The 14,352-nt window shown below is 40.5% G+C and overlaps 2 protein-coding genes and 1 long non-coding RNA gene across 5 annotated transcripts in view; all 3 read right to left on the bottom strand.

The window, feature by feature from the left end:
* The window catches only part of fbxl16 (F-box and leucine-rich repeat protein 16), a 210,294-nt gene that overhangs the window by 180,779 nt on the left and 15,163 nt on the right, over positions 1–14,352 (bottom strand). The gene's annotated exons all lie outside the window — the stretch shown is intronic.
* The window catches only part of LOC309705026, a 29,086-nt gene that overhangs the window by 6,294 nt on the left and 8,440 nt on the right, over positions 1–14,352 (bottom strand). The window lies entirely within an intron of this gene.
* On the bottom strand, positions 5,704–13,059 carry LOC309705919 (single-strand DNA endonuclease ASTE1-like). The gene is made up of 5 exons (XM_082531997.1): positions 11,280–13,059; positions 8,270–10,730; positions 7,989–8,181; positions 7,516–7,678; positions 5,704–7,435 (listed from the first exon to the last, which is right to left on the bottom strand). The coding sequence occupies exons 2-5, from the start codon at positions 9,482–9,484 to the stop codon at positions 7,144–7,146; spliced, it is 1,863 nt and encodes a 620-aa protein (XP_082388123.1). The 5' UTR covers positions 9,485–10,730; positions 11,280–13,059; the 3' UTR covers positions 5,704–7,143.

The following is a 14,352-nucleotide window of genomic DNA, read 5'->3' as shown; positions in this document are numbered from 1 at the left end:
CAAGGCATAGGTGTTTCTGCCTACAATGCACAAGGGTAGAATGTTCAGGGGACTGGCATACTCTACAACATCTGGGTCGGGTCTGACCTGGAGGAAGCTGCTTGTCTGCAACCTGGTTATTCTGCGATAAAGCATGGTCAAAAAGGCTGATTAGTAATTTCAGGCAACTGTCATTACAAGGGGCCTTTACTGTCTCATTTGATCCCGCCTGCACCTGTGTTTCTCCCGGGTGCATTGATGTCGCTAGACCATCAGCTGCAGGGGTCTGGATGTTGGCTTTAACTGGTGTGAGACACTTAGACCTGGGGAGCATACGCTCTTTCATCTCAAGCTGGTACCGATTCACCTGCTCCTGAATCTCACTGGCTGTCCACTTATCTGGTGCCTTGAACTTGAAAACAGCAGCAAGGGTGGGATCAGGGCAGTACTTCACAAACATCATGGCTGCCTCCTGGCAGGGATCCTCCATGTGCCGTCCGAGTCTCTTCAGGCTTTCCTCTGCTGCATCAACTGCCTTATTCAGTCTGACCCAATATTCTACAGGAGTTTCTCCTGGCACTGGAACTGTGCTGTAGAAATCGGCCATAGGCATACACGAATATGTCATGTCACTGAAATGTTGCCTCAGTATGTCATATATAACATTTGGATTCTCACAAGGTTTTAACGATGGGGTGCTTCTCAGAGTTATTCTTACAATGTCCTTAGCTTTGCCCATCAACTTGAACATTATTTCTTGGTACTGTTCCTGAAGGGGTGTTGCTCGCTTCTTGACATACATTCTCATCAGCTCCTCCCACTCACAGACTGTATGTTTATCCGACCCATCTCCTCTGAAGACTGGAGGCTCTCTCACATCTGACTGCAGGACTAGCTTTGCCCCAGTCAGGTTAAGGTAAGTGGGCTCGCTGGGTGGCTGGCTTACACTGCTCTGAGCTTGTGCGGCCCCGTCATCCCTTTCCCCACATTCCTTTTTCAACTGATCCCTAATGGTCTGCCCCACCTGTTGAGCTATATGTGTTATCAGGTCATTTAATGCTGGGTCTGCTGTGGCTGAAGGGTCTGAGAATGAGTTACCTTTACTGGAAGATGTGCAACCAAGTATGCGAGTGGAACAGAAAGCTGGGGAGCCTGCACTACGAACAGGTGTACTAGGCAACCCCTCAATTACCCTCCCTCTTCCCATGGCAAAGCTGAACCCGTCACTTAAAACTTTTTCATCATCCATTGTTATAACATATGTACAATGCAAACAGCAGAATTAAATTTACCTTGTAAACAACAGTCCAAAAAAAAGGTGCAAGTGTTTCCTTGAACGCTTGGGATTTGTGTTCAAAGCTTACATTACATTGTCCATTACAGCAACCTCTGGTGACCAAACTGATGTTGATCGCGTCTCCACGAACCACGATGAGCAAGTCTGAAGTGATGTGGATCCGGGTCACGGCACCACTGTAGCCGGTCTGGCCTTAAACTCTTATTGCCGTTAGTTCTCTGCGTTGTGTTGTGCGAATGACCAGAGGAGTCAGCTCTCACTTTGCCAGCTGGGTGGATTTATTCTCCCAGAACTTTCCTCAGCGGGGCCTCTAGGCGACTGAGGAAAATAGCGCGCAGCTACAGGAAGTGACTTCGTGGGAAGTCAAAGGTCACACAAACAAAATAAAAGCTCCCAAAATATAAATACAGAAAATAAACATATATAAATAAACACATATACATAACCAATACTGACAAAGCGAGATAACACTGCAGGATGGATCTTTGGTGAAATATAAATTATTTTTTAATACACCCGTTACATTAACACAATGCCAACTAGAAAAGACATCAACAATCATCTTTGAGAAGAAATGGTTGCTTCCCATCAATCTAGGAAAAGTTATGAGGCTATAATGAGGCCAAACAATTAGAAGCCCATCATTTTACAGAGAGACAGATGATTGTCAAGTGGAAAACATTCAGTGCAGTTGCTAATCTTCTCAGTAGTGAACATCCCAGCAAATATGCCCAAAGATCAAACTGTGCAATACTCAGGAAAACTGCACAAAACCCAAGAGCTACGTCTCAGACTCTTCAGGCCACTGCTAGCATGTTACATGCTAATGTTCATGACAGTACAATTAGAAAGGACCATCCACAGCAAGTCCACAGGACCTTTCCTTTGTGTACCAAAGTATTTTTGAATCAAACGTGAAGCCATCTGCCTGACAGATAAAGCTTGGCTCAAATTGGGTACACACAACCTCAGATGAACAACAACATAACAGATTAAACAATGATCTCAAACACATTCTGCTGCAAATCTGCAACCAAATGGCTAGGTGAAAAGATAAATGTAAAAAAACAACCAAGGTGTTGCAACGGCCCAGTCGACATCCAGACCTCAACCTGATTGAAATGCTGCAGTTGGGCCTTAAGAGAGCTGTGCATGAACCAATGTCTTCAAACCCTCAATGAAGTGAAGGCCAACATTCTTATCAACAGTGATGTAAGAACCTGATAAAGTTATTGCTGCTTCTACAAGCTACTGAATCATGGGGTGTTCTTAGTTTCCACACACTTTGTGGTTCATCTGAGCTCGTAAAGACCAGATCATTTCTATTATGTTCTTATATGTCAAACCTTAAAAATGAGAGAATGTGCACTTTTTTCCTTTAATGTTTTCCATTTCAATCGTGAGCTGTGACCTCCAGAAACAGTTGAGCAAAATGAGACTTTCCTTTTTAAGATGATTTAAGAATCTTCTGTCATACTTGCCATAGACCAGGGGTCAGCAACCTTTAACAACCAAAGAGCCACTTGGAGCCGGTTTCCACGCAAAAGAAAACGCTGGGAGCCGCAAATACTTTTTGACATCTAAAATGAAGATAACACTGTATATATTGTTTTTTACTTTTATGCTTTGTGTGAACAACTAAAGTAAGTAAGTAAAGTTTATTTATTAAGCGCTTTTCACAGACAGGCAGTCACAAAGCGCTGTACACAAATATTAAAATAAACAATTCAATCAATAGACATTATACACAATGTAAAAGATCAAATGTACATAATGTAAAGAATATAAAATATGTAGATCAACAAAAGGCTTGTTTGAAAAGAAAAGTTTTTAACTGCTTTTTAAAAGAATCCACAGAGCAACTAAGGTGTGTTGCTTATGAAATCCATGAAGTGCTACAGAGAAAATTACATTTTATTTATGTAATTAACACATTTTGAACTCTTAAAGAAATATAACAAAAGGAAAGCTGAACTAAAATGATCCAGCAAACAAACTGTTGTGAGTCGCCACCCTTATATCGCCTTTGTGTTTTTGGAGCCTTGAACCGACTTTTAAAAATATTTGGAAAAAAAAGCACTATGCTGCTAAAAAATGAAAAATAGATATTTGCAAAATTCTGCCTAAATATGTATTTTACCTGGTTAATGTGTGTGGCGGGGCGTGGTCTGCAGCGCCGCCGCAGGGGAGGCGACGCACCTGAGCGGCACCCGCAATCACGCCTCGCCGCCTGAAAGTCTGTGCTCTCTCTGCTGTTGTGTTTGTGTGTGTCGGGCTGTGAGCTGCAAAGCTACAGCCGGCTGTGTGTGTACAGCAGGTCGGGGCTGTACGAAGTCAGTTTACGCAGGACTGTAAGCTGTCGTCTGTGAGGCGTGAGCATGTTTGTTTTTAACATAGTTCACGGTGGAGCTGCTGACATAATGTGGATCCAAAGATCCATAATTGGCCTACCTGGGTTTGAAAGTCTCGATAAATGCAGGCGTTTCGGCGGGTACACCGGCTTCTGCGAGTGTGACGCTTATTATGAGCGATGAAAAAAAATAATAGAATATAATTGTATTTTTATATTTCAATATCACAATAATCTTCTAATTTAGAACTACAAGTTAAAAAAAGAAATAAACACAAATAAAATACACTTCAGCTAAATACTTCTAATTTATTTTCCCAAACCACCCGGAGCCGCAAAATAAAGACTAAAGAGCCGCATACGGCTCCGGAGCCGCGGGTTGCCGACCCCTGCCATAGACGTTTATTAAAAACATTACAGTGCAATCATTTCTATGGCTCTGCAGGGAAAAAAGATATATAGTTTCAGCTGTGATTCTCCTTCCGTCTGACATGCCGAGCTAGGACATTTCAATCCAACTCAGAGGTTTAAACGGTCAGCTTCTAATAGCGAAGAACAGGAAAAACTGAGGGTGAAGGGTCAAATACAAAAGAGGGGAAATTTCATGAAGCTCTAACTTTCTCTGTTAGTGCAGTAAGGCAGCTTTGTTTTCTTTTCTTTGTTGTTATTTCGGTGCAATTTAATAATTAGTTTCCCCACTTCACGTACAAGTTGGTAAAAATGATATTAACATTATTGTCATGCTTTGCAACCTAACCAAAATTATGCAACAGCGCAGTAGACATATTTACATGTGCTTGTGTAATTATTAAGTGTTGCTGCACTTTGTTCAGGTCAGCCAGCTTCAGGGTCGTTCTTTGCCACAGTTTGGCTTCCAGGGAAAATTTCTCAGGCAACTGATTTACTAGAAATGAGTAACTGGTTTCACCTGTGTTAAAAAAATCGGCAAATGGATAATGGAGCTGATTGTCTCAACATTTGAAGCAGCTAAAAATATCCAACCAGTATCCATCACCACACAGTGATAGAAGGTTTTAGAACAAATACAGAGCTAACATATTAACTGTAGCTGTGCTTCTATGCAGAGGTTGTATGTTCAGCTTTCTACAATGACAAACCCACAGTGACTGGCTGGTAGGTGCCAGTGGATTTATGATGGAGGAGCATGAAGTCCTCTATGATTCATGGCTGCTTAGGCACAGTGAGTCCACTGCCAACACACACTGCACCCACCTGATAAATCGCAGCTATGGATGCCCACTTGTGTATGTAGGGATGGGACTGGTTCCTTTTTGTGTTTCAGTCACAGTGAAATGCCATTTTCAACATTACATTACTCCCCCTGAGAACGCACTGTACCTTTAGTGGTGACATCATCCTTTTCCAGCAGTAGATTTAGATGAAGATGCTACCCAGTGCAATAAACCACAAATATAGGAGTTTATCACTCCCATGGAGAAAATGGTCTTTCTTTCTGACATACTAATGCTTTTAAAAACATTTTCTGCTGCAACATCTCAACAGGAGATAAGATAAAGATAAGGAAGACTGGTGATCTATTCATATCAGGAACATCAGCAGGTTTCTAGCACAGGAAGTAATAAATTCAGCCCTCGTGTTTGCACTACAGGTTGCTTTCATGAGTATTTCTGTGTTTTTGTGGTGGGGGAATTTTTCCTCGTTCCAACGATGTAAACAAAAACATTGCTTTCCGTAATGACTAGAAATCTTTTTGTCCTACTGTTCATTTACAGTACAGGACAGGTTTTGTTTGGTTATGATTGTTTTGCAAGAAATACTTCAATCACAGTCTTGATTAAAATGTTATATGAGAACTGTGGCACCATGTGTGACCAGATATTGGCATGTAGTCGTCGCCAGACTGTCATCAAACATGTGAAGTTTGGGACAGACTGGACAAAATATATTTTTAGAGATGAAAATCTTAAGTTCAGTGGTAAATGATCAAAATTCCACCACAAACATGACTTTGATGAAGATGTCCCTTTCTGAAGTAACCCCAAAAAGTTCCTGAAGTAACCAAATGGAATTTAACCAGTGACCTCTCACTTTGCAGGCGAATGTGTAAACCAGCGATGCCTGGAAAACACTAAAACGTGCCAAAATATCATTTTACATTCAAAATGGCGGACTTCCAGACTTCCTCTTTGGATTGGGTTCATTAAATCTATGTTTAATAAATGTCATACATGTATTTGTGTACAGTGCTTTGTGACTGCCTGTCTGTGAAACAGTGTCAGGAGTCAGACAGAATGTTTTTAAAAATACATTTTTATGCCAGATGATTTCTTCAAGCTGCTAAAACTCTTTTGAGATGCTTATGATAAAAATTGGAAGAGAACAGCCCACATACGGCATTTTAATTTATCGTCCACCTGGGTCTGCTGCGTCTTTTCTGTCAGACCTACAAGACTTTTTAACTTCCACTATTAAAATGGGCATGGTTATTATTGTTGGAGATTTCAACATTCATGTGGATGACTCAACAAACAGTACCACTAAGGGGTTCCTGAGCATTATGGACTCTTTCAACTTTGTTCAGCATGTAGCAGGGGCTACTCATACGGCTGGGCACACTCTGGACTTGGTCTTCACCTATGGTGTTTCCCTTGACCACTTGAATTTAAATTACCTAAGTTGTTTTTAGCAACCATAAGTCATTAATAGTTCACTGAGGCAAGGCTGTGTTCCGTCCTATTTTAATACAGGTGCCCATGGACCTCAAAACATGAGTGCAGCGGCAAAATGATAGATTAACAGAATTGGGACGACAAACAGGCCAGTCTTTGGCTTGAAATTTGACAGCTTGACCTCTCATTATGTCCTTAGCCTGAGAAGAAGCTTAAAGGACAGTCAACCTTGTGATGAAGACAGAAGACAGACAGAACATCGTGGACTTGAAGAATTAACAGCAGGCAAAAGTCAGTGCAAGTGACCTATAACACTGAAGGGACAAGCAGCAGCATGTATGAACACCACTGATGGAACCTGCGCTTTGAATCACAAGCTGGGAACTTAACCAGTGACATGACTATTTGAAGGCACTGGACGTGATATTTGCCATGCTGGGAGTTAACCTAAAAGAAAAGACTGAAAAGATCAAGAGAGAGAGATAGATAGATAGATAGATAGATAGATAGATAGATAGATAGATAGATAGATAGATAGATAGATAGATAGATAGATAGATAGATAGATAGATAGATAGATAGATGGATAGATGGGTGGATGGATGGATGTAAATTATCATACTAACCGGAATCACTACACCAGAAATTCTAATATCAAATTAATGCTAATTCCATATATGAAGATAGTGGCACATAGAGATAATAGTACCTTATTTTAAAAGTTTTGAAAACTCCTTGGTAAACAGTGTTCAAAATCAAACAAATGCTAGTAGCAACAGTTGAGTTAGAGTACATTTGAAGAGAAGTAACAGAACAGAGCTTCGGGATCAGAAAGTCCTTCTCTGATCAGCTCATCACTCAGAGTCTCATTTATCAGCTTTTTCTCTGGTAGCTCTCTTCTTTTTTCCCTTTTTTTGGTTTTTGTTGTTGTTTGCAACTTGCTCCCATCCCTCCTCACTGGAGGAACTCATACCAGAGGAACGCTCCCCAGTAGAGGGAACCTCAACTCTCAGGACAGAGGATCCCTCTCCAGAAGAAGGATTACAAACAGTCTTCAGGTTCTCATATAATTTCTTCTTTTCTCCTCTCAGTGTTTTCTGTACTTCTTCAATCGTGTCTCCATCTGCCAGCCGATGAAGGAGAGGTCCACAGTAAAGCCTGACAAAGCAGAAAATCTCAGTTAAAGTTGATGAAGTGTGTTAACCATCTGTGGAGCAAATCATTGGTCTGGTGTTTACCGGGCAAACTGAGGTTCTGGTAGAGGGGAAAGCAGCAGCTGGTTCAGGTGGAGGCTCTGCCTCATGCAGCACTGCCATTGGCTGAAAGCATGAGCCACACATGGCTTCCAGTTACTCACACCTTCATCGTTTAAAACTTTCATCTTCCTCTCAAACTCGTCCTCTACAGACAAAAAAAGAAAAAGTTTCAGTGACACAGAACCAGAGACCAGCAGCAGTTTGTCTTCTTGTTCAGGCTCATGTGGAAGCATCAGTGCTGCTACTGTCACACAAACTCTGACTACAGTCCATCTGCTGACTGCTTTCAGAGAGACTAACCTGCTGACAGGTGACTGTAAATAATAAACAGAATAATCACATTTATGGAGCTGAAACTGTAAAAGTTTCATCCGAGTAGAATATATGGAATATATAAAGTGACATGTAGCTATATTTCATTGTTAATATTCATCATGTTACCCCGTGAGACTAACCTGGACCATCGGGCTTACACACAAACCACAGCAGGAGGGCGTGGAGGCAGTGGTGCTGTTGTAGACTCTTGAACCAGAAAACAGTCACATAGACTGGCAGCTTCAGCTGGTTGGGGATGTTTTCTAAGACTGAAGTCTGAACCTCCAGAGCTTCTTCAAACACCCTGCGACGCTCATCCTGCATAGAGAGGTACTACACAGACAATATGCTTACATGTACCACAGAAACATGTCTACCTGTCAGAGTAATTAAACGCATATTTAATGATTAACCTCAGTACCTCTGTCAGACACTGTAGTTTCAGTTGTTTCTGTTCATGACTGCTGGGAGGTATTGGTCGGACATGGTAGTATTTGATCTCTTCTCCATCCCTGTCATATTCAGTAATCTTATCTCCTGTTAACAGTCCATAGAAGTACTGTCTGATGCGGTAAGCAGCTTGATAACTACTGTGCTGTGAAAAGTCCTCCACAAGTGGGGTCAGCATCATTGTCTTCCGACCCACAACACTTGTGGCGAAACTGGTGAGTTCTCCGTGCTCAACTTTTTTACACACCCATGGTGGCAACTTGGAACTTGGTTGTTTTTTGTTTTTTTCTGGTTCAACATATCTTTCAATGGCGAATTTGAATGTTTGGTTCTCTTTTTTTCCAACATACTTTAAAGCTTTACTCAGAGCACGTTCTCTCTTCCGTGAATCATTCAAGCCATCCAGGTTCACTTCACTTAAAAAGCGGAGCATACCATCCAGTCTTTTAATGCTGCACTCACCAGGTGAAGATGATTCCTTTGCAAAAGCGCCATAGTCTTCTAATTTTGAATAATCATTTCCTGCTATTGAAGCAAAGACTGGCATGAGAGCAGGGTCCAATTCAAAATGCTCACAAAACGTTGAACGTGTGTAGATCTTAGCAGGAATTTTTCCATCCTCTTCTTTTTTCCACTCAAAGTTGTGGAGATTAAGGAAACCTTTGTGCACATCAAAGATGTAAAAATCCTTGTCAATGGACAGCACAGCACATTGTTCCTGATTTGCCTTAGAAACAACCTCAGGGTCTGCCTCTCCTAAACACACTTCAAACTCTATTTTTTCTTCCTTTAAGATTTCTAGGAATACATCTTTGACCAGAGGTGGTAACACATTATATCCCTCTGGTAAAGTGCCATCAGGCTCAGTTTCTGCTATTGTCTTTGCTTTTTTCAGTTTATATTTTAGACGAGACACATTTTGTTCATGCTTCTCGGGTCCTGAGCCTCCATCCAGGATGACGTACGGATTGACTTCACAGTCCTGCAGAGTCTTAAAGAACTTACAGACCTCATGTTTGAATCCAGGATAATCCCCTCCACATCTCTGGTCCAGCTTTGGATCAGATGTATAATACAAAAAATAGTAAAGAGCATTACCATCAATGATGAGATCTGTTTTTTCTACCTTAACGTCTTCACAGAGACTCAAAACATCTATCATTTTCTTTAACGCTGAAACCTCCATGATTCCTTAAAGTGTGGATAAAGATGAGCAGTGGTTATTGTGCTAATGCCTCTGTGTCTGCAGATATTTATACTACTAGAGTGCACACCCACACCGACAGAACCAGTCACACCTGTTGTGACTAATCTAACATTCCTATCTTAGGAATGTTAGATTAGGACTGGTGCCAGCTGAACTACCTCCAGATCAACGCCAGTAAAACCAAGGAGCTGGTGGTAGACTTCCGCAGGCACAAACATTCTCCACTGCAACCACTGAACATCCAAGGTATGGACATTGAGGCTGTGGACAGCTACAGGTACCTTGGTGTTCATCTGAACAACAGACTGGACTGGACTCATAACTCAGACGCCCTCTACAGGAAAGGGCAGAGCAGGCTGTACCTGCTGCGGAGACTCAGGTCATTTGGAGTGGAGGGCCCACTCCTGAAGACCTTCTATGACTCTGTGGTGGCTTCTGCTATCTTTTATGGTGTGGTCTGCTGGGGCGGCAGCATCTCTGCTGGGGACAGGAAGAGACTGAACAGGGTGATCCGAAGGGCCAGCTCTGTTCTAGGATGCCCTCTGGACCCAGTGGAGGTGGTGAGTGACAGGAGAATGGTGGCTAAGCTGTCATCCCTGATGGACAACATCTCCCACCCCATGCAGCAGACTGTGACAGCACTGAGCAGCTCCTTCAGTGGGAGACTGCGGCACCCACGGTGTGGGACGGAGAGATTTCGCAGGTCTTTCCTCCCCACTGCTGTCAGACTCCACAACAAAGACTTTAACTGAACAAACACACACATCCATACATATGCAATAATACTAAGTGCAATAATCCTTTCTGTCATCGTTGTATTTTTACTCAGTTGTATATAGCATTCGTATTCTATTTTTATCTTATTGTATATTTATTTTATTTTATTCTACTGTATATAGTATTTTATTTTATTCTATTCTGTACAGCTGTGTACTGTATTTATTCTTATTGTATCCTAATTTTTGCCTCATAACTTTTGCACTGTCCACTTCCTGCTGTGACAAAACAAATTTCCCACGTGTGGGACTAATAAAGGTTATCTTATCTTATCTTATCTTATCTTACTTTTTTGGTTTAATTTCTTTAATCTTCACGTTGTGGTTTTCTGTTTCATTTCACCCTGTGGAGCAAAATCAAACATGTTTTATTAACGTTCCAGTTGTTAATAAAGCAAAGGTACTTTGTGTCCATCACAAAGCTCAACCCTGCCATGAACTAAAAACTGCTGCAACACGAGCGTCACCGTCCACAGTGAAGCCAGTGTTATATGACCATGGACTGTGAGCATGCCAACTAAGAAAGAAGCAACGGCTCCAAAACATCTTGGACCGACATCTTGAAGCTCGACTGTCGCAGCTCCTCGTTATGGACGAGCGAAATGTCTTTTGGAGAAAGGTTAAATGGGCAGATGGCACAGCTGGCTGTTTCAACAGGACAAAACAAACACACATTAAACTTTTTTTGGAGCAGCACAAAGAACAAACAAACAATTAAACCAAAAAATAAATCTCATTAGATATTAACCCATAATGCAAATAAGCATACAGGCTGATGTAAATCCACTTGCTCTTCAGCTGATAAATGCTATGGTAACAGCATTTATCAGTAATAGAGAAGAGTGTACAACTCTTACAGGAGCTGCTTTTACTTGTAACACTGTGCTATGGTTAGCTAGAAGCAAGAAACAAGGAAGTGATGTAAGCCAATGGTAAAATAGAGATTCACCATATAAGAATCAGTCTATTTTCCATTTCACACAACAATACCCAGTAACCATCACAAGTTTTTTGTTTGTTTGTTTGTTTTTTTACTTTTTCTGAAAGTTTCGATTTTTTTTCTGACTTAATTTTTTGCTGTGAATAAGTGTTCGAAGCATTTTATATTCAGATATTACAACCAAAGTAAAAGCAATAAATGACAACAAATATTTTTTTAAAGAAGTTAATGCTCTCTGATATTTAAGTGTTAATTTGTGAATTACCCTTGCCCTAAACATTTTTTGTTTTAATCTCTTTTTTTCAAAACCCCAGTGATAACTATGAGAACAAAAAAGTATTTTAATCAGTGAGAGACCAGTGACCTGTCCCAACCTCACCTCTCACCCAGTGACTCTGAAATGCATAATAGAGACCAAATGTGATAATGTGAAACAACTAAATATGTCCTTTGTCAGCTTGTATTTTAAAAAGAAAAAGTTATTTTCCTTCAATATTATTTTCAATAGTCACGAATAAACAAAGTATAATAGTCTTGTGTTTTTTTCCTGTGTTTTTCTTCTGGTTTCTTTTACAGCACATCTCTGACAGAAATTAAAAAAACAATTTTCACAGCAGACACCTGCACAATCATCTGTCACATTGTGTTGTTCAATTACTGATACATGCTGCACATTTCCTCACATAGCAAGAGCATCCAACATAAGATGTTTCTCTGTCTGATGAACAAACGCAAAACATTTTATTTAGAACAGGATGATTCATGATCCTAAAAGTCTGGAAACTTTGAGAATAATTAATTAATCGGCCACACCTTGGCACACCTTTGTACCTAGCTGTCCCACAGTATCTTACCAAAAAAAAAAAAAAGGAAAATAATTTTAAAAAGAATCAAACCATTGTACTGCTTAATTACCATCCTTACCACCTCCATCACAACTACATATGATAATATTAGGTTAGGCAGTGCTTTAGGCCAGCAGGGACAGATGCTGTTTTGGCTCCAGAACAACAAGAACAGCTGGTAATGTATACATCTATACATGTGAAACTTGGTTCATTTTTGTATCTCTGAAGATGATCATGATTACTAAACTTCCTGCTTCATTGTTGCCATATTTTGCATTGGCGTGTCTGCTATCTGTGGTAATCTTTACACATACTGACACAATAACACAACCTGCCACACCTATTCATCCTACCATACCTACATCTTTCTTTTGGTTTTGTTTTCTTGTTTTTTACTGGTATGTTGAATTGGTTTGTGACTCAGTGTGCATCTCTGTAGAGCAAAACCAAATGAGTTTCACTTTTTTTCCTGCAGCTCTGTTAAGATCCTAACAAATAATGTTGATCACAGAGATATTTTATCAAAGACTTAGATAAAATGGTGACAGTAGTGGAGTAAAAGAGAACAGGTTAAAGAACCAAGAAGTTGTTCTCAAACACTGTGCACTGTTGTGTGTAGTCCCAGTTTATCAGTTACATTACATTACATTTATATCACCAAATCATAACAAAGATTGGCTCAAGGTGCTTTGTACAGTATTATAACCCCAACAAGGCATATTGATGCAACATTTTAATTGGTTTTACTTCTGGTTTTGTCAACAGTTTTACACTTTATCCTTATTAAATCATCCAACTCAATACATCGGCCTGTTCCTTGGATTTTGACAAGGAGAGTGTTTACCTGTCTGTATAGCTTAGTCTACATTCATGAGGACAACACTTAGTGAGGACAGAAAAACTCTGCTAATATACTGTACTATACAGTCTCGGTCGTTGTGTCCTTGGGCAAGACACTTCACCTACCGTCTACTGGTGTTGGCCAGAGGGGCCGATGCCGCGATATGGCAGCCTGGCTTCTGTCAGTCTGCCCCAGGGCAGCTGTGGCTACAACCGTAGCTGCCTCCACCAGTGTGTGAATGTGAGAATGAATGAATAGTGGTATTGTACAGCGCTTTGAGGGCCCCGAAAAGCGCTATAAAAATGCAATCCATTATTATTATTATTATTATTATTATTATTATTATTATTACTAAAGTGTCAGATCATATTTCTCTACCAACTCAGTCTTGATCTGAACCTGGAGACTATGAATCAGGCCAACAGCTTCTCAGCTGAGGTGAAGATCTGAATCTTCTGCTGCATGCTGAGGGACAAAGAGAGGACACTTTCCTGGTTTCTGGTATGACATCAATACCATATAAAGTACTATTTAAACACTGTTATATACAGTAAATGTAGATCAATAGAACTTTATTAATCCCTTGGGTGGTTCCTCCAGGAAACTCAATTTCCAGTAGCAGTTATAATGTAAAATAAAGCAGAATAAGAGAATATGAACATAAGCATAAATATAGCATATATACACATGTATAAATACGGAATACATCAATAGGAATAGCAGTCAAATATTGTCATTAATGACATGTAGACAGCCAAAAGTCTGTTGCACAGTGACAAAGACTACAGCTTAGTTTTCTCCAGTTACGTGACTCTTATGGTTTTGGTCTGTCTGTAAACCTGCTAAACTGGATTCTGCCATGGTAACAGCACTGGCATCATCAGCTTGCAGTCAGGTGAGATGTACAGATTCCTTGTCTTTGAGTCAGATACAACACAGACACACCTGAGTGAAACAGAGTGGCTTTTATTTCTGGGTATTTGCTCTGGACAATGACATTGTTGTCAATTCTGAGAAAAATAAAATCACAATAGACTCCAAATTTAAGTCTTTCAGACTGATAGATGTCAGTGACTTTGTTAAGATGGTAGTGTGATGTCCTCTCTTTGTTACACAGCTTCTACTTAATCCAGCATGTCTGTAGTCAGGCCTGGATGTGAGAGTGTAACTTGTGGTTAATCGCAGTTAACTCCTGATTTACCGGCTCTGCATGTGAGGACCCAGGAGAGCTGTCTCCCTCTCTCTGCTGTCCAAACATCCCTCAGACTGAGGTTTGAGTGTAACTGGTGTGGTTCTGTGTTGTGTCTGACGATAAAAGGTAAAAGAAAGAAAGACCTCCAAATAAATAGCTTGCCCACTCCAGCTCCTCTCCCACAGGGGAATTGTAGAAAAGGGGCAGCATTTATTTTTTACATTAAAGAAGGTTTTAAGCTTTGTGAAGC

The sequence above is a fragment of the Aulonocara stuartgranti genome (assembly GCF_965226115.1).
Source record: "Aulonocara stuartgranti genome assembly, chromosome: 4".
In the NCBI taxonomy this organism is placed as follows: Eukaryota; Metazoa; Chordata; class Actinopteri; order Cichliformes; family Cichlidae; genus Aulonocara; species Aulonocara stuartgranti.
Note: the sequence above shows the minus strand (reverse complement) of the source record. Positions and strands in the feature narration are given on the sequence as shown.

Coding starts and splice junctions, on each gene's coding strand:
- LOC309705919 (XM_082531997.1), bottom strand. CDS start 9,484: ATGGAGGTTTCAGCGTTAAAGAAAATGATAGATGTTTTGAGTCTCTGT. Junction 8,182..8,269: donor AACTACAGTGTCTGACAGAG/GTACTGAGGTTA, acceptor TTGTCTGTGTAG/TACCTCTCTATGCAGGATGA. Junction 7,436..7,515: donor CCAGAACCTCAGTTTGCCCG/GTAAACACCAGA, acceptor CTGCTTTGTCAG/GCTTTACTGTGGACCTCTCC.